The sequence below is a fragment of the Daphnia carinata genome, chromosome 6 (assembly GCF_022539665.2).
Source record: "Daphnia carinata strain CSIRO-1 chromosome 6, CSIRO_AGI_Dcar_HiC_V3, whole genome shotgun sequence".
NCBI lineage: Eukaryota > Metazoa > Arthropoda > Branchiopoda > Diplostraca > Daphniidae > Daphnia > Daphnia carinata.
The window spans coordinates 6886641-6906344 of record NC_081336.1 but is presented as its reverse complement, the minus strand read 5'-3'; the positions used below and the strand labels follow the sequence as shown (position 1 = coordinate 6906344).

General features: G+C 38.3%; 1 protein-coding gene across 1 annotated transcript; it reads left to right on the top strand.

Annotated features, from left to right (window-relative positions):
• Nucleotides 1-13021: 13021 nt before the first annotated feature.
• Nucleotides 13022-16481, top strand: LOC130702364 (gonadotropin-releasing hormone receptor-like; the record flags this gene model as incomplete). The annotated part of the gene is made up of 11 exons (XM_057524046.2): nucleotides 13022-13324; nucleotides 13420-13445; nucleotides 13516-13606; nucleotides 14081-14113; nucleotides 14185-14298; nucleotides 14380-14501; nucleotides 14564-14625; nucleotides 14718-14901; nucleotides 14963-15059; nucleotides 15194-15339; nucleotides 15798-16481. Coding segments are annotated over 11 exons (1368 nt in total), but the record flags the coding sequence as incomplete, so codon positions are not given.
• Between the last annotated feature and the right edge of the window lie 3223 nt (nucleotides 16482-19704).

Here is a 19704-nt window from a genome sequence, read left to right as displayed (position 1 = left end):
ATTAAAATTTCATAATTTTAAGAAGTAAATAGTAAAATTTAAGATAGTAACAACTTTTAAGTGCAAGGAAATCTTTCGGTGCAATAGCGAATAAGGCCATTTTTGCATGTTTCATTTTTGAATCTTTTTGAAAAAAAAATGAAAAAGATGCCCAAGGAAGGCATGTGCAAAAATGGCCCGCCGAAAAAAAAAAGATTAAAAAAAAGACCAACGAAGGCATAGTCGGTTGGCAAAAATGGCGTGCCGATGAAAAAACAGGTGGATAGCCCACGTAGATTTTCAGGCCGCCAAGTGGCGTGCATAATGCTAATTTTCCTTAAAAAAAGCCTTAACCAGGATATAAGATGAAATATTTAAATATGAAAGAAGTTTTAAATTTATATAAATTTGTCAATTACTATTCTGTTTATAATTACTAGGCTGTACGTTATTTCCTAATGGTGTTAGATACAAAAAGGAACAACAAAAACTTACGGGTATCGAATTGGGTCACATATCCCGATCATAAGCTGCCTGCATCCACGAGCCGTCTTTCAGGAACAAATGGGGACGTTTCTGAGCGTATAGAACAAAGTTATGAGCATGCAAAAACTTCCAACTAAGAGACAGAACTTACGTTCAATGTTCTTTTAAGATGACCTCTTCTCCTGGAAAACCCTTCAGTTTTGTGGGTCGATCTTTAACGTGTAGTGAACAGTACTACAGATCGATTTTTAGCCTGGCAAGGTTTTAAATTTATATTTTGTCCATTTTTAGCCTGGCAAAAAAGGCGAATTTTTTTTGCCATTTTTAGCCTGGTTCAATGGCTTTTTTGGTGTGCCATTTAGTGAACCCCGATTTATAGTAGGCATGGCTTTTCTTCATTTTTCTCTCTTTTTTTCTCTCTTCATTTAGCCCCTTTATTTCTCTTCTCTCTTTTCTCTCTCTTTTTTTCTCTCTTCTTTTATTCTTTCTTCTTTTATTCTTTCTTCTTTTCTTTCTTGAAGGCGTAGAATCTTGCGTATCTTGAATGATGAATTGGAGGGAAAGGGAGGGAGGGAAATTGGCGGTGGCGGGACTTGAACCCGGGGCCCTCAGAATGCGAAGCGAAGGTGGTAACCACTGTGCCAGGACCGCACATTCCAAACAAATTTTGCTTTGGGTGTCACCCATTCAAATAGGTAGCTTAAGAAGCAATGTAATAATCTAGTATGGCGCTATGGCTTAGTTTACGGCTACCATGCTGATTTCGCGGGTTCGATTCTATGTTTTTATATTATTTTAATATTTTTTTTTACGTTTAGCAACGCACTAGTAACTTTTGCCCGTGCAAGACCTGGGGATAGCGCATTTTAACGCTTCTTTTTCTTAATTTTAGTCGGCCAATCGTTAATTTGAGCCAATGCCTAATTTATTCGTTATTTTTCCGTCTAATTTTAATTCTTTTTTTCGCATTAAAACACTCTCTATTTTTGCCCGCAAACCCTCTCCCTTTATTTATTTACTAGTAACGTTGGGCCCGCCCAGGGCCGGGGGATAGTTGGCGCTAGCGTATTTTAACGCTATTTAAAAAAAAATTGACCCATGACTATATTTTGCCCGTCTACTCTTAATTCTATTCATCAATCAAGAGTTCCCCTTTCATCCCCGCCGACCCACTCATTGGTTCTGCCGGCCATCCCCTCACTTTCTCTGCCCAACCACACTTTGCCCGTCGACCCCCTCTCTGCCCGTCAAATCCCATTCTGCCCCCAAAAATGCCCTGACATCTACCTTTTTCTTGCATTTGCCCACCCTTTCGTCACAGTCTCGGCCCGTCAAAACCCCCGCTATAGTTGTCCGTCCACCCATTTTTTGCTTCTGCCCGCTGTTATTGCCCGTCGACCCTCTCTCTGCCCGTCAGCCCCCGTTCTGCCCGTCGGCCCCCTCGCTGCCCGTCGACCCACTCATCTGCCCGTCGACCCGCTCATCTGCCCGTCGACCCACTCATCTGCCCGTCAGCCCACGCGCTGCCTGTCGACCCACTCGCTTCCCGTGACGTGACTCGTGATGTGACAGACACAGGCTCCTCCTCTTCAAAGACATCATGTGTCGCCATCTAGGTAAAATCCAGTTCAGTCAGATTCAAACAAAAAACAAGCTTAACTTTCTCTTTACTTATTTTCTCAGAAATCTGGATTGCTATAAAAACCCATGATTTTGAATTGAAATTCAACGATGATGTCGGAAAACCAGTGCGTGTTATTCCGCGCTATCCGATTCAGTTTTCACTGTGCTATTTTGAGCGTGTTTTATACTTTTTACGTTCAATCGTCTGACTCTGGGGACGAGCGCCAAAAATTAAGATGTCGTTCTTTTTGGTCATTATCTTCATAAAATTGGTATTAAGTTAATACCTTTGCATTAATATTATTAACGCAAAGGGCACACAGGCGTTCGGAATACCGAACCGATTGTTTTATATGTAAATGTCATGTGTTTTCGTATCATGTTGTATGACTGAGTTAGTAATTCGTTGTTTTGACTTAACCTTGTCATTTTGTATTTTCATTTTCTAACCGAGAAGACTCAAGAAAAACCTGGTGATTATGTGTTGATATTTATATGACTAAAAGCTGGCAAGAAATGGGAAGTACCATTTTAAACAAAAACACGTAAGATTATTTATTCTTATACTACAGTTTGATGCTGGTCAGAGACGCTTGTGAAAAGCCGCAATTGACACCCTGTGAAATTTCCAATCTAAATCATGTATTTTAATGGGAATACCGAGGTTTTTGAATTAACAACTTGTTCACTAATTCTTCTTCGATTCGCTTTTATTTTGGTTGTTGAGAAAAAAACTAGATGTCGCTGTTGCGCTTCCAAAATGGTGGTATGTTTACGTGTGACAGTGGTGTAAGCAGTGAATCCTGTGTTTGAAAGTCTTTGTTAAAAATGTTAGACTCTAGTGGAAAGATGTATAAAATTAACTACTATTACGTGTTTTATTCCCTGTGTTGTTTTGGAAGTGAAGCAAACCAAATATTTAATTTTTCATGTAACGAGCAATCTTGCAAGCTATGCAAGCTGCCAATTCCAAACTGTCACAAATTGCTCTGTCAAAAAACTATGACCTTAGCATTCCATCATGCTACTCTGTTGCTCTATTTAGAGGTATTTAACTTGTGTGTGGCCGTTAATATACCATTTGGCATGATTCTGACTTTAACATCTAGCTTTGTAAAACTTACAACGGAAGACATACTAACCAGTGGGAAGGTCACCAACGATAGAACCAACACACCACTGTTTAATTTGACTATCCTTTGCCTAGTCATCAGAAACAGCTTTAATCTGACTAGTGCAATTGTTTAAAGTAAACTTGCAGATAAGCTGTCATTCGTAATTAGGCAATCATTTCACTCATCCTCAAGTCATGATAAATTTAATAAGAAACACACCCCCACTCAACTTGGAATGTAATTGATGAATCATGAAAATTGACACCTGTGCTGCCAACGTTTCTTACATCTGGGATGACTGGCCGCAGTGAGAATCCTTTTCAAATTCATTACAACCGTTCAGCTACGAAAAGAAAGAAATGTGTCACACTACGCAAGTTTGTCAAAGCCCATTGTAAAACAATTGATCAGGAGTTTGATTCCTTCAAGTTCAAAGCAGAAAACAATCCCAGTGGATTGAATGACCAAAGAATAAAAATTTCTTTGTTAAAATTATAGCCTTGTTTTGAATTCGTACTTCAAAAGTTTTATGTACCTGACCAGGTTCACCAACTTGCTCATTAAACTTCTCTTGAAGCACAACTTCTTCAACATAAATCATTTCTAAAAATTAATTCTACCTCTGAGGTCCTATTAAAATTAACTATACCACGATAAATCATAATTAATCAATAATTACCGTCAAGTCCATCCATAACTATTAACTGCTGCTGTCCGTGTCTGTGTGCTAGCCATGGCCTACTATAATAAACGGCCAGCAAGCGCGCAATACGTCCTGCGCCTAAAACTAAATTGCCAGAGGGGCCTAATACCCCAAATCGAATTCCACTTTCCACAGCATGAATCCACCGATTCCGATTTCCTTCATTTTTGCCACTGATTGGCAATGGGGGAGAGGTACTAACGCCGTAGTACCCCAACCAGAATTCCACTTTCCACAACCTCTTTCCACGTATTTCCATTGTATATTTGTTACCAAACAGTGGAAAGTGGAGCTCGATTTGGGGTATTAGGCCCCTCTGGCAATTTAGTTTTAGGCGTAGGAGGTATTGCACGCTTGCTGGCCGTTTATTATAGTAGGCCATGGTGCTAGCTACCGCCGTCCTAACTAGGTGCTATCATTACGAATTTATGTAGTTAGGCAGACGACGCTAGATGGCTAAGGAAGAAAAAAGGAAAAAAGTGCGATTTTTTTTGGGGGGGGGTTAAAACGGACTGCCACAACTGCTAGATAGCGCCTAAAAATAATCGGAAAAACAATCGCTAAGAAATTTAATCGCCGATCAAAATTTTTCAACAGACGAATGATCGGCGATCATTTTTTTTTTTGCGATTATCGACGGCTACCGATAATCGCTCAAGAAATAATCGGACGGCAAGTCTGTACATAGCACAACAACTTAAATATTTTTGATTACTCGATATCCATAGATTCCACGTCAAATTGAATATCATTTTCGTTATTTTCGTTAAATTTTAATCGAAATCGTGCATGTTATTGGCTATTAGGTTTAAAGAATTTTGAAAAGGAAAAGTCGGGCTTATATTGTCAGGCTTAAAAATTTTTCTTATTAAAAAATAATGTCATTAAATCCCGATAACTGCATATGATTCTGATAAAAAATTAGCCAAGCAACATGAATATGCGATGTTTTTTACGTAAATCTTATAGTTTTTGAGTTATCTAAAATATAAAATTAGTGTGTGTGCGAATCAAAATCATTACTAGCGCGCCAGTACGCTACAGCGCTAGCGTGACACATCAAACTTCTTTGATTATTCAAAAACCATAAACTATGTAAAAACAGATTTCATTAGCGTGTTCCTTGTTAAATTTTGAATCAGAATCATACATAGTTATCGAGATTTAATGATATTATTTTTTAATAGGACAAAATTTTAAGCCCGACAACATAAGCCCAGCAAAATAAGCCCGACTTTTAGTTTTTTACGGTTAATTCAAAAACTATAAGCCCAATGTCAAAATGAACATGATTTCCGTAATCAGCGATGAATTTTGAATCGATATAACGCATTTTTCATTGAATCTGGAATTTGACCAAATTTGAAAAAGTGAGAAGGCTATAGCCTTCTTACTTTTTCATTTTTGGCCAAATTTCAAATTTGGCTTAAAATACATGATTTCGATGCAAAATGGAATGCTAATCACGTCTATAAAGTTTATTTTTTAATTAGCCTTATAGTTTCAAACTTCTTTTATTATTAAAAAACCATAAGCTCTATGTAAAAACAAATTTCATTAGCGTGTTCCTTGTTAAATTTTGAATCAGTATTATATATAGTTATCGACATTTAATGATATTATTTTTTTAATAGGACAAAGTTTTAAGCCCGACAACATAAACCCAGCAAAATAAGCCCGACTTTTAGTTTTTTACGGTTAATTCAAAAAATATAAGCCCAATGTCAAAATCAACACAATTTCCGTAATCAGCGATGAATTTTTAATCGATATAACGCATTTTTAATTGAATCTGGAATTTGACCAAATTTGAAAAAGTGAGAAGGCTATAGCCTTCTTACTTTTTCATTTTTGGCCAAATTTCAAATTTGGCTTAAAATACATGATTTCGATGCATAATGGAATGCTGATCACGAATATAAAGTTTATTTTTTAGTTAGCCTTATAATTTTTGAATTAAACGACAAAAACAGAAAGCCGGGCTTATATTGTCGGGCTTAAAATTTTGTCCTATTAAAAAATAATATCATTAAATCTAGATAAACATATATGATTCTGATTCAAAATTAATCAAGGAACACGAGAATGCAAGTTTTTTTTATGTAGAGCTTATAGTTTTTGAGCAATCTAAAATATAAAATTAGAGGCGAATCGAAACCATTACTAGCGCGCCAGTACGCTACAGCGCTAGCGTGACACATCAAACTTTTTTGATTATTCAAAAACCATAAACTCTACGTAAAAAAATCCATTTTCATGTTCCTTGTTAAATTTAAAATCAGAAGGATATATAGTTATTTAGATCTAATGACATTATTTTTTGATAGGAAAAAATTTTAAGCCCGACAAAATAAGCCCGACTTTCTGTTTTTCACGGTTAATTCATAAACTATAAGCCCAATATAAAAATATACCCGATTTTCGTGATCAGCGATCAATTTCGAATCGAAATAATGTATGCTTAAGTAAATCTAGAATTTGACGAAAATTGAAAAAGTAGGAAGGCTATAGCCTTCTCATTTTGACGAAAATCATCAAAAAGCTAAATCTTTCAGAATTCAATAAAAAAGACACACAATAGGCTCAAAATCGAACGCTGATTCTAACTGGCATGTTAGTTTTCTTGTTACTTCTGAAGTTTTTGAATTATTCGCAATCAATATTGCTTTACCGCAACTAGCCTACTTTTATATTTTAGATTAATCAAAATCCGTAAAGTGCACGCCAAAACAAAGTTCATTTTAGTGATTCGCGTTACATTAATCTTAATCATGTATAGTTATCCCTATTGATTAATTATTAAGAGAGTTCCCCAGTTAAAACCTAGCGCGCCAGTGCGCGACACCGCTAGATCGATGCAGCACAAATATTCGGTATATTTCCAAAACAGTTGATTTAATGAAAAAGTAACAATTTTCACAGAATAAGCATTCAAGTTTATGTATATTCTGTGATATTAAACCAAGTCCAGTAAATGTCAGTTCTTGCAGATTTTTTATGCGAAAGTCTTATCTTAATTCCCTTCGCTTTTTTTTCAATTTATTCGTTGTTTCCTCCTAAAAACATCAAATAATGACTAATTATACATGATTTACACTCAAAATTTTACAAGAATCACTAATTTTGAGTTTGTTTTTACGTGAAATAATAGGTTTTTGAAATAAACGTAAAAGACGTACTCTACTTGTAATTGGGACTTTCCGTGAGTGTAGGCCCTATTCATTTTCAAATCTCGTGAAAGCAGTTCGATATCGTCACGAATGCCATCTGGTGAAAAAATATCGTAAAATAAATGCTAGTTGGTTGGATAGTCTGTCATCAAGACAAAATCGCTATCGGGAAACTGACACAGCAGGTGGTATCCGTGGGCAGATGTACCCTAATAACCTTCTGTAGGATAGCACACGGGAACATTAAATTAAGGAATTTTTAACAAAAGGAAAACGATCCTCTTAGAACGGCATGGTTTTCTTTTCTTCTAGCGTAGCGTACAACCCTCAACAGTTTAATCCCATTAATATAGAACGCAGGAACGAAAAGCATCGCATGAAAGCCTCGATCCGATAAACACATACGCCTCCACAACAAAACTAGTCGCAAGGGTTTGCTGATTGAAAGCAGATGTGGTTGCAATAAAAATTAGTAAACAAAGCTGAAACAATTTAAAAATTAGTAACAAATTTGAAAAGTAAACGAAAATTTTTATCGAAAAGCTTTTTTTGTGTGTGTTTTCTTCAAATATTCAGCAATGTCATCCTCTTGTAGAGCATTTGACGGCAATATAAATCAAAGCCCTGGCTACATAAGAATTCAAATGCCCCAGTTATATTAGTTCTTATACTGCTGCCGACTAATTACGATTCAGGGACTTTAGTCCGTTATGTTTACGATAATCAAGACGAAATGTGCACGATTTGCTGTAGATTCTAGGCAATCATTAGATTTATTTTTAGGATGTGGAAAATATCGATTTCCCAGAGAATAATTGGCGATAATCATTACCGGAACTTCATCATTGTCATGAATCCAAACTATTTCAAATATTCGCAGTTTTTTCTCAACACTGACAATTAAGGAAAAGAATTGATTTTTGAAATATGAAGACACGCATTTGAAGTAGGAGAAGTGTTCGAATCGAATATGGAAAACTGTGCAATATCGCACAAGGACTGAGCCAAAATCCCCACATCAATGTCAGGAAATTTTCTCCATCGGTGCAGAATAATGATGTACGACAGCAAAAATTCCGTTACGTCGTCATCCAATTCTTCATTTTAAAGAAGCTCATGCATGTCGCTGGTTTGTCTCAAATCCTTACACAAGTACCGCGAAAAGAAGCCAGCATTTCATAAATGGATGCGTAAATACACGAAACTTCGGTCGCCCGTTGTTTAATAACAGAAAAAACGGGCAAACAGAGTTAACGTGATATATGTACTACGGAATGACCACTATATTATGCAAAGGCTGTTGTCCGATATTCGATTTATTTGAACACAACTTGCGCAGTTTTTTTATTCCATGATGGATATTGTAAAAAAGCCCAATGGGTAGGGCAGCCGATATTGGGTAGAGCAGTGTAAATATCCACTGCTTCGTCAAATATCAATAAATATATATATCAAGCTGTTTGCACTGCTACATGCGTCGACAGAAGTAGGTAATCTCTTTGTTTGCCATTACATAATGGAGAAATAGAACACCGATCGATCACGAGGGCTTCATTATAGTATAGGCTATACGGAACAGTATTTTGGACCATCTGAACAAAGGCTTACGCAAAAGTTGGCAATTTATGGGTCCAAAGACTCATTACATATGAGGTTCCCTAAATAGTTCATTACAACGTTCAGCGAATTAATGTCTTCTAACTTTCACACAATATTTGCTGAACCGCTCTGAACACAAACTAGAGTCTTTATCGTAGCGCAGGGTCGCTTTAACTGATTGCCATGTTTTCAACTTTTCATCGGCCCATATTGGTCAATAAAAAAAGGATTGTACGAAGAGGTCTAGTGCAAAATTTAACCTGTCGTCTGATGGCTTGACCGTCGGGAAAGTTTAACTTTGTCGGTACACAAAACCCAACTGGTGCTTTTAACAACAACGAGTTCAAAGCGCATTACTTGGAGAAGCTGTTGCACTGGAAAACGTACACGGTTATGTGCAAGTGAACAAAAGACATGACGAGGAACCAAAATTGGTTAGAACTACATGCTCGAAAAATGCTTTCCTTTAGTTCAAGACGGAACATAAAGAACACTGAGACGGCGCAGCCATGATTCAGCGCAATGGCACATGTGAAGAAATATAGCAGAAGCAGTCGTAATAATCTAATAGGAAAAAACAGCATCATTTATTTCTGGAAAGTTCAAGCAGCATTGATTCGTGTTGTATCCAGTGCACGAAACAAATGCGATGACACACGCAAGCCCTCTAATACCGCACGCGATTAATTGCGCTCTTCAGAAACACGAGAAATTTGCATATCATTTCTAAAAACCATTTGGCGTAAATGATTTCACGACCCGTATGTTCGGATTAATTAAAGCGAAAAATTGAAAGTGTCACACGTTGAATTTCTTCAACGTACTGTATAAATGTAAGATGATTTCATCACGTATACTCCTTCCTTCGTTCTATTCTCCTCCCACTCCCCACCCCCGGAATCCAACGTTACGTACTCGAGTTGCTACGGAAATAATCCCAATATGCACTTAAGGTTTTCTCTTTTGCTTGTATTGTGTCCGCCGATTGCCAATTGCCAGATGTAAATTGCACGTTTAGCGAACACCTCTGCACTCTTGCATGGACCATAAAAGGACTGTTTCCATGGACTAACTATAAAAGAGGATGTTTACTTTATACGTGGTGCACTGTTTAGGCGAAATCTTTCAGCCATCAACATTTACGTATATTGAAGTTCGGATTTTCGTTGCATACAAACAAACGCTGGTATTGCATCATCCTGCGATTGCGTTGTTGCCTTTTAGTTCATTCTTCGATGCCCTATATACAGGAAAGCAAAAACTCACGACCGAGCACGATCCCATATGCTCGGCGGGCTTTTCCAATCATAAAAGAAAGTCATTTAATGTTTTGAAGCGTACGCTCTTCTACGTAAAAGAAGAGCTGGTGGCGAACAGAGTGCCTCCTTGCGAATCCGGAAATAAGCGGAAGGGCATTATGCGTATAGATCTCAACATATTCGGCGGATGAACAGCTGCTCTCGACAGAAGGCGATTCCTTTTCCCCGAATTTAGTCTCGACTATAAAGGTAGTAGTTAGCGAGCTAAAATATTTGCGTATACAATGGGCACAAAGGTTCGACCATTTGCATATTCGGAATTGAAACGACCAGACAAAAAACGCTTCGTGTATTCAACATGGAAGGCATTTATCAACGTAGATAGAGAATTTTAGTATTTTCTTTGAGTTACGTCATCCCGGTATTAAAACATGGGATTCCACCAGTAACCTCCCGGAAGACAATTGCATACAATACACTAAAAGGAACCGAGATGTTCTGAACTGGATATGCGCAAGGATTCAAATTACCAGTTCTAGTTTAAGGATTTTAACCATATCAGCAGACAGGTATAATGTCCGGAAGAACGGAAATTACTCTGTGATAACATGGCGAATGGCACCATCTAATTAATTTTAAAAGATATAGAATACAGGCCCACGTCGTTTTTAGAGTTATATATAGTACTACCTCGGCAATGCACGTAGGTAACTAAAGCGAGATATATGGTAGATAATGTTTCTCATTAAAGATTTAACGTCTATTCAAATCGTGTTGAGCTGTTTCAGTTTCTGGGAAAGTTCACCTAACGATATTCAGGGGCAGAGATGGAGATTGTTTACATCGAATCTGTTGTCAACAATTGTACACCATTAAAACAACACAATTGGGTAATCAAAGAAGATTATTCTAGTTTGTCATGTTCAGGACGACAAAAGACTAACAGTATTAAATATTTTTCTTTGGCAAATTGAAGGTATTTATTTTCTAGTTTTAACAAATTCTATGTACGTAATAACAAGAGGTTATACCATTCATTAGATTCATAGGATTGCCACGGTTCGATATACTAGGGCCAATTTCATACGCGAGTCATGGCATTGCTTCTAAAAGCAAAACCCTTAAAAACCGCAATTGCTTTTAGACGTGAACATCTAAAATACCGCAAAATCTTAAAGTATCACGAGATTCCAAAAACCCTGACGACAATTCATGGAAAGCACTCGTCTCGCTCCATTATTCCGCCCACAACAAAATAGCATCCTCCATTAACGAAGCTGTCTGTTTCTGCGACGCTGGTTTAAGCACCGCACCGCCGACACACAAGTTTGGAAATAATACAAAGATGCATGTGATTGTCAATATTTCAGAGTGCAACTCACGCTTCTTTTGCAAACATCAACCGCATATCGTTTCCAACCAACCAATTTTCTATTATTATTATTTGTTGGAGAAATTTATTTTTATTTGTTGGAGACGTAATCTATACCTGGGTTTATTGCGCTTGGCTGTTGTTTTCAGAGAGAAATTGAAATCACGTTGCACGAAGTGATTGTAACACGAGAGTTTAAGTATATACACTCAGTTTGTATGTAAGAAGTTTCCCATCTTTATTGACTCTATACGTTTTGGATGCTAATATTGCGATGTTGATTAAGGAGGTAGAGTAAAAGAACTGTCGCCAACACACGAGGCGTGCGGACATGCGCTGAAAGTGCTGAGGACGTGCTAGATATAAGGAAGAAAATAAATGCCGTACGTTTATAAGCTCGAGGTGGCTCTACCCTGGAACAGCTATACGTGCGAACAGGTCGAGCAAGTTGAGTTCCTCCCGAAAAACAAATCGTGTCTTCATTTTTACGGGCCACTTATAGCTGTTGCCGTCTTGTTATAAAAAATATATTGGCTTCATTCGTGATAACAAGCGAGCCAACTCCTCTCAACGTCTTAAAAATTTTGTTCGCAATTTGTTCGTGAAAAGAGATTTGGCATTTTTCGTTAAACGAATTGTTTAGCAATTAGTTTGGAAAGTTATTTTTTGAAACGCAGTGAAAGAATTCTAAACATCTTTCATTGATAACGATTCAGTGTCTTCCACAAACACGCAACGTGATATCTATCCATGACAAAAGGTGAGTGTCGTGTTTCCTTTCAGCAAGCATTACAACACCACTCCCTTCAAATATTAGCAAAATAGCCTCGTAGTGTATCTGCTTTCCGATCAGGTAAACTCCGTATTCATACAAATTAGTATCAAGTTTTATGAGATAGAAACGAATCAAAATTGAGGAAAGAGATTAGAATTCTTTCTCACGTAAATAGGAATTTGCTACCCACAAGAGCGCGAGAAAAATAGTTTCTCCGTAAAAAAATTTTGTTCGTTGGAAAAAAAAAAACTTGAGCTGTTATCACCTTCGCTTTTTTCCCAATTAAATTGTAAGCAAGCAACTTTGTTCTTTTTTACCTTAGCGCACAGTCCAATAAACTGACCATACACGCACTAGCACAGCCGTCTGTACATTTTCTCTACATAGTTCTCGAGTCGCAAATCAAATATAAAGAAAGTCATTTAAAGAATGTCGTACGACGGCAAGACTCCATAGTCTACAAAACAAGATTCTTGGAAAGCCGAGCACTATTACTGAAACAAAAAGTAACCTTGTTTCATTGAGAAGTTACATTGGAACTCGCCCATAAATAACCAACCCCCTGAAATGCGTGGAAGCGTTCATCTCTAATGCAACATAAGGTAGCACAAACCTAACCCAAATGTCACAAACTCTTGTTCCATTGCGATATTCACGTCAAAGTTAAACGGCACAGCTAAGTGTTAATGCCATATAAGCCAAATGTCATCATATCGTACATTTCCGTGATTGGAACCGTTATACTAATTCGTATTCTTATTTCTGTATCCGTTAAAGCTAACAGGCTACACACAATCAATAAACGGATGGAGAACTAAGTCACTTAGCCATTGTCTCATCTCGTTGTTGTGACGACATCATTGCGAAACGCCTGTCGTGCAAACAACTCGGTGCGCAATGGCTTTTACATCATTGGAATAAAACTGAATAAATGTACTGAACTTCCACGACAGTGTGCGAGGAATCAAATCCAGTTGAACTGCTGTGTAAACAAACAACAATGACAGAATACGACAACCTTTCCGACTCGAATATCGTTCCCTATGTTGTTTCATCAAAGGATCTCCATGACAATTGGACGTTACTAGATGAGGCCCCGACTCTAACAACGAGCGCTTCGATTAAGGCGACAATCCTTTGCATTATGGCTGTCGCGTCGCTGATTGGAAATATGGCAACTCTAATTAGCATCGCTCTTACGAAAAGAGGGACCAGCAGCTCGTTATACACTCTTCTCTTCCAGGTATTTATCTCTACTTTAGAAACGTGAATGAAAGATTAAAAAAAAAAGCGATTTGTTCAATAATAAACTGACGATTTCGTTCAAACTGCGCACAGCTGGCCATTTCTGACTTGTTAGTTAGGTGAGTTATCGTTCTAAATCAAATGGTTTTTCCATTCGTGGTAAATCAATTCAATGTGAACATATAACAGTGTGTGGTGCTTATCCGGAGAAGCCGCCTGGACGTACACAGTGGAGTGGAAAGGAGGGCAGTTTTTGTGTAAAACTTTCAAGTTTTCCCAGGTACATATCATTCATAACCTGTTACATCTGCCTAGTTGCGAAATAAGCATGGACAAGGTTTGGATTCTTGTTATAGTTCTGAGTTAAGCGCCATTAAATTTTACCGTACGGTTTTTAGTGATGGGTATTTTCTTAAAAGAGGCCAAGAGTCATCGAGTACCTGCTAGCCTTTCATTATCTTTAATTCGATTTATACAAGAAAAGAAAACCATTCATGAGAATGACGGACGAGTTCCTTTTGTGCCTTTCTCTTTAGGGGTCCCATACGGCATACCCATATGCTTTCATTTCACCAATGAAATTACTTGAAAGGTCTACCTGCTTTTCTTTTTAGTATTTTTCTGTCTGTGTCCGTTTAGCAACTGGATTTGAGATTAAATTTGATGTCTTGCTGATTAAGCCTTCGTCTTTATAGCAATTGCTATGAACTACCTAAAAGAGCTAAACACATTTCTTGTACATCCGAATAAACAGGTATTCAGCTTATACTTGTCAACCTCAACTATGGTAAGCTGTTTTCTAAGAAAAGCCATTGATCACCAGCAAACTTAAGTACACGTCCACGTCCCTACATATAGGTGCTGATAGGATTTGATCGATTGAGAGCTATTCGTCGGCCGATAAGCCACCGTTCGTGTCTAAAGCCAATCTGTGTTGCTTGGATGCTTAGCGCAGCATTAGCTTCACCTCAGGTGAGCTCACATTGACGACGATAAAATACATATAAAATATTTATGTTTTTTTTTCCCCTTATGATTCACTCCATTTTCAAGCTTCTCATTTTCCGTGTATTGAAAGGGCCATTCCGCGAGCTTTTCTATCAGTGTGTTACCTATGGATTTTACACAGAAGAATGGCAAGAGCAGCTCTATACTGTCTTTAGCCTCTTTACAATGTATGATTTTAAAGATACAATGTACAAAATGTACAATGGTTACTCCGATTTTGAAATTATAGGTTTGTCATTCCGCTAGTTATACTGGTAGTTTGTTACGTCTGCATTTTCTGCACTATCGCAAGTAAGTTGTTTTCCAATAAAAAATGTTTAACATTTACGCCTTACGAAAAGGGACCTGTCGCCAATGGGCTACGTTAATGTGCTTTAAAAAAGTAGAAAAAGAGCGGGCCTTCGTGATACGCGCACCACATCCATCGATGGAACGCTGGCCGGCCGAGAGTCTCGTTTCAAACGTGCGAGCGAGAGATCAACATCGGCAACATTCTCCGCAGCGACATCACACCATTTTCAACAGACGTCGTAACAACATCTTCAAACGGGCAAAGATGAAATCGCTGTACGATGACGAAAGCCTGTTCTTATATTTGTCACTATTACCTCACGCGTTTGCATAATAGGCGGATTTCCATTATAATTGTTACCGCTTTTGTGATATGCTGGGCTCCATATTACTTCATGATGATTACTTTCATCTTCCTCAATCCTGATGATAAGGTACCATTTGGATTTTGCACTCTCCTAGGCGCAGCGCGGAATTCGTAATCCGGAGTCATGTTGTTTTACTTAGAGAGATTCATTCTGTGGAATTAAAGTTGTTCTTTTTCTCGTTTTCATTTTTTTTTCATCAGTTGGGAGAGGACATGCAGTCAGCCATCTTCTTTTTCGGCATGAGCAACTCGTTAGTTAATCCCCTCATCTACGGTGCCTTCCATTTGTGGCAGCCCTCTGTTGGAAGAAGTCGAAAGCTCCCCGGCTCCTTCTCGACAGCCTTCACGTAAGTCACGAACCAGCACGTGTAACACCCCCTTTGATCTGATCAGCAACATGTCTCGCTTCAAGCTCGACTGTCCCATTCTTATCAAATATCCATGTAACAAGAACTTTTTCTCTTGAGTTTCAGACAAACTCTTATTGCTATAAGAAATAAAAAAAGGGCAATAATGCCCCAAGTTGTATATTACCATCGAAAGAAACGCACACACACACACACAAACGTAATGTCACGCTCCTTCTGCTTGTGACAATGCAAAACAAAATCTGCATAAACAAGTCCCTTGATATATTGATAAAAAAACAGCAGACGTTTTGCGCTTGTCAGTTAGAAAACAAGGACAAGAGGTTCATATAAACAATGGCATTTTTTTTGTTGCATCTCGCAATTATATTGTGTCTCAGATAACGTTCTATGTGACCTTTCATGTGATTGTTTAATTAACCATCCTGTTGTCATAGAGATAGCGTACGTGGGGGACTGGTAGCCGGACACAGACGTCGCCCAGAACCAGTAACTGGCCATGCCGTTGTAGTACATCAGGCCCCAATGACTCCTTCCGCTGTTCACAAATCACACAAGCGCTGTTCCCTTCGACGACAAAATCGGCCACATCCATGTCGATATCGAACGTCTACCACCAGTCTCTGAACTTATGTACATTGTAATGTACACACTACTCACGCCAAGCGTCTTCTGCGAAACCTGTTGTGAATTCAGCGAGAATTTCCTGTTGGACACATCCTTTAAGATCAGCTGGAATTTGTTTATACGTAAACACTATATCTACCTACACAAAATCGAGTTTTCCTTGACTCTGTTAACATGCTTCCACCGTCAAATTTTGTTTGCTCAACATGCTGAATCATTCTTTTGCTGTACAAATTTAACAATACGTAATCGCTGAAGTTGGTAAACAATGAGTGAAAACATAAACAAGTCACACGCTGTCAGCTTTTCTCAATTTGGTATAAATTGTTTTAGCTTTGTTTAAACGAGCAAACTTTCCCCTACTGGCGTCAGTTTACAGAATACAAAACATTCTTGGGTAGACTGTCAAGAAGCGGCAAATTGGAATTCTTGGAAGATGTTAACTTTCCCACCTGAAAAGGGATTGTGTTTATAGCGCATCATTGTATTACTTAAGTTCGTGTTTGAATCGTGAAGAACATCGACCCAACTGGCCGCTGCTGCTGCCCGTCAATAGAGTGCAAGATCTTTAATCATATTACGTCACCTGGCAACAGTTATAGCTCTACCAACTCATCGATCTTTCAAGTTGCTTGTTATTATTGTTCACGCCTGTATGCAATAGACGCTGTATTTCAAATCAATACCGTTCGTGCCAAAAAATCTCGGTATTTTAACGACCACCGAACGTCCTGCAGCAAAGGTACGAAAGAAGCTAACTGAAATGCAAAACCGGACCTACCTTCGGCTTAGAAGTACAACATAAATCGATAGATATCGACTGCAACACTGTCAGTCATGCTGGCAGAAAGGGCATGTATTGCAAGGGGTCACTACAGTACACGCCATTTCCTATCTGCGTGATTCCCTTTTTATGCAGCAGTTGACCGTTCACTAGAACCCAGATTGGGAAAAAAGCAATTCGGCGGAAACTATCTCGCATCGATTTGCTTCGTATTTTTTTCAACAGGCTTGTAAAAAAAAAAAAGTAATGGAAGTAAACATCAATCCGTAGAAATACACAAATTGTATATATCGAAGCTGCATTGAAAATGTTTTCATTTCCCTCTGTTTAGCTGCTGCCCGCTACAGACGTCACGGCATTCAATTAGAAAAGCCAAGGCGGCTGCCTCACCCCCCCCCCCTCCCCACCTGTAGCTTTCACATTAAAAACTAGTGCCCAAAATATTTTGAGCTGAATTTCCTGTTTTTTCTTCAATAAAGCAACGGTTCGAACGAATGCGATTGCGTAATCTCGTTCAAGCCATATTCTAACGGAAAATAGGATGACATCCATTTTAATTCGTAAAAAAGAAAACCAATATCGTTTCCTGTTCAAGAACTTCGAAGGTTGACGTCTTTTACGATGTTGGGTTTCAGAACTCTGACCCATCGCCATCCTATTTCATTTTTTAAAATGCAACCAAAATAGGAAAATAAACGAGAGAAAAATAAAAATCCTTGCGTAAGACCGATGTTATGTACAAGCATTTGCTCTTTTTGGGGGCGGTTGAATGGCTAAAGCGAGAATCGTACCTTTTGACTGAGCTGGATTAGATTTCTTCTAAGGGCCTAATTTTATGGTTGTCTGATTTCGTCAATAGAATTCTCTTTTTTCGTTTGAGACCACAGAAATATGTTCATAAATATGTACCATGTATAAAAAAAGTGATTCAATTATCTCAGACATCTATCAGAACCCTTTCGCATCGTAACAATCGGCAATCGGCAATCGAACCGAATAGATCCTGTTTTCAAGCTATCATTTATCGAATACGCAGGACACGGACAATTCACTCCATGGTACAAACTGGACAACGAGAAATGAGCTACAGATCTTGTCGAAGATGATAAGCCTTTAAAGTAGAATTTCAATATGACGGCTGATTGTTTCAAGAACACATCAGGCTACTTCCTCAATATGCTACACGCTGTGCAGCAAAGGCAGATAATACATACTGAGCTCTCGTTGTTGATTGTTTGGGGCAGAAACAATACGAATATTGAACCCCGTCGTGTGGTACCATACTCACCGGTATTAAACTTAAGCTCAAAAAATGAATCAACAAAGGGGAAGCGAGTTAACTTCTATTAGCATTCCTCGTCGGAAATGAGCAGGTTTCAACAAACATCACAGACTCGTAGGTGTATATCAATTTTTTCATATTTCATCATGATACCCTGAACTTGCAATACGTTGCGAACTATAATCTATTGCGGAACTCTGAACTACTTGCATTTTGAATGATTGCTACAGATTAATAAGCCCGCATAATTTAATGATTAATCAATTATTCACCGGCAGCGAATGCTGCATGATTAATCAGCTTTGGAAAAAACGACGGCTAATTTAATAATAATAACAAGACCTCGTGATTCGATCCTCTGAATGGGTTCACGGATTCATTCCTAATAGATGCTGAAGAGGGTTGCTGCATTTTGACCGTCAATTGCCGTCATTTCGTGAAACATTGAAATTGGCATAAACGTTGGGTACTAATCCGATTATGCCCGAGTCAGCCAATTTCGTTTCAGGTCATTTGAAGTAGGAATGACATAAGAGATTGCCCCTGCTGGAGTAACGGCACAAATGTTTCTTTCATGCGACGCATTATGCGGCTAACTGGAATTCTTAATTTCGAGAGTGGATCGACTTTTCTAGGTGATTACTTGTCTTCGCGGCAAAGTCGTATACATAATATATAAAGATGTCAGTTTGATCATTTTCGTGCTGAATCAGTAAAAATTGGAAACTCGCGTTTGTCCTTTTAAAATCAGTCGATCGTAGTTGCGCGCAACAAACGATTCAAGCTGCGTATGTTTATACTTAATTTATTTAGTACCCAATTTGGTCACCCTGTACTCTCCAAATACACCATGTATGATATTCCGTTACCTGCCATTGTGTCTCTATTCTTATAAGCTTTCGCTTCAAAGTTGGTACGGAATAAACCATTATTATTAGTTTTCATTTATGGCACTGCACGCAAGAATCGATCCCCTAGCAATCCGATAAGCCGCAGTATTCTCGGAAATTCGTCATAGAAACATATTCCTGCAGCATCAACGACCACGTCCCATTATATAGCATCTTGGATAGCTGGAAGGTCAAAGAAAACTTAATTTGTCAGAACGTGGTATGCTAATCAATTCAATCTTTACGCGAACTTCTTTATTTTCTAACCGAACAATGAGTAGAAAATCGATCGATCGGGATCCTATTCTTTTCAGCTTAAGGTTTAAAGCGTGATTCCAAGTAGAGTCCGCAAAGGTTTGGACCTGGGAAACAGAGAAAAAATCACGGACATTTTCGTTTCAAAAGAAGACGTCTTCGGGTACGGTACTTGCAAATTCCAGTCAGTTGTATGTAGCATGCGCATTTATAATGTTACAACGCATTGTTGAATGGTTCAACAACTGATTTATTTACGGAATTCAGGGTGGGATTAGAAACGTACACTTAAGCTTTTCTACAAAGTTTCTAGAGTACGGATAGCCGCATGCCAAAGTCGATATGAGTCTATATACCCTGTGATCGGCAAGCATCCGTTGCTACCGTGGGGGAGCAGGGTCAGTTTTATTCTTCTTGGTGTGTGTAAGGAGTACGTGGCAAAATTAATTTTCAACTTTTATTGATTCGCAAAGCATTGGATGCTCATTTTTCCCTTCTGTTTTTCA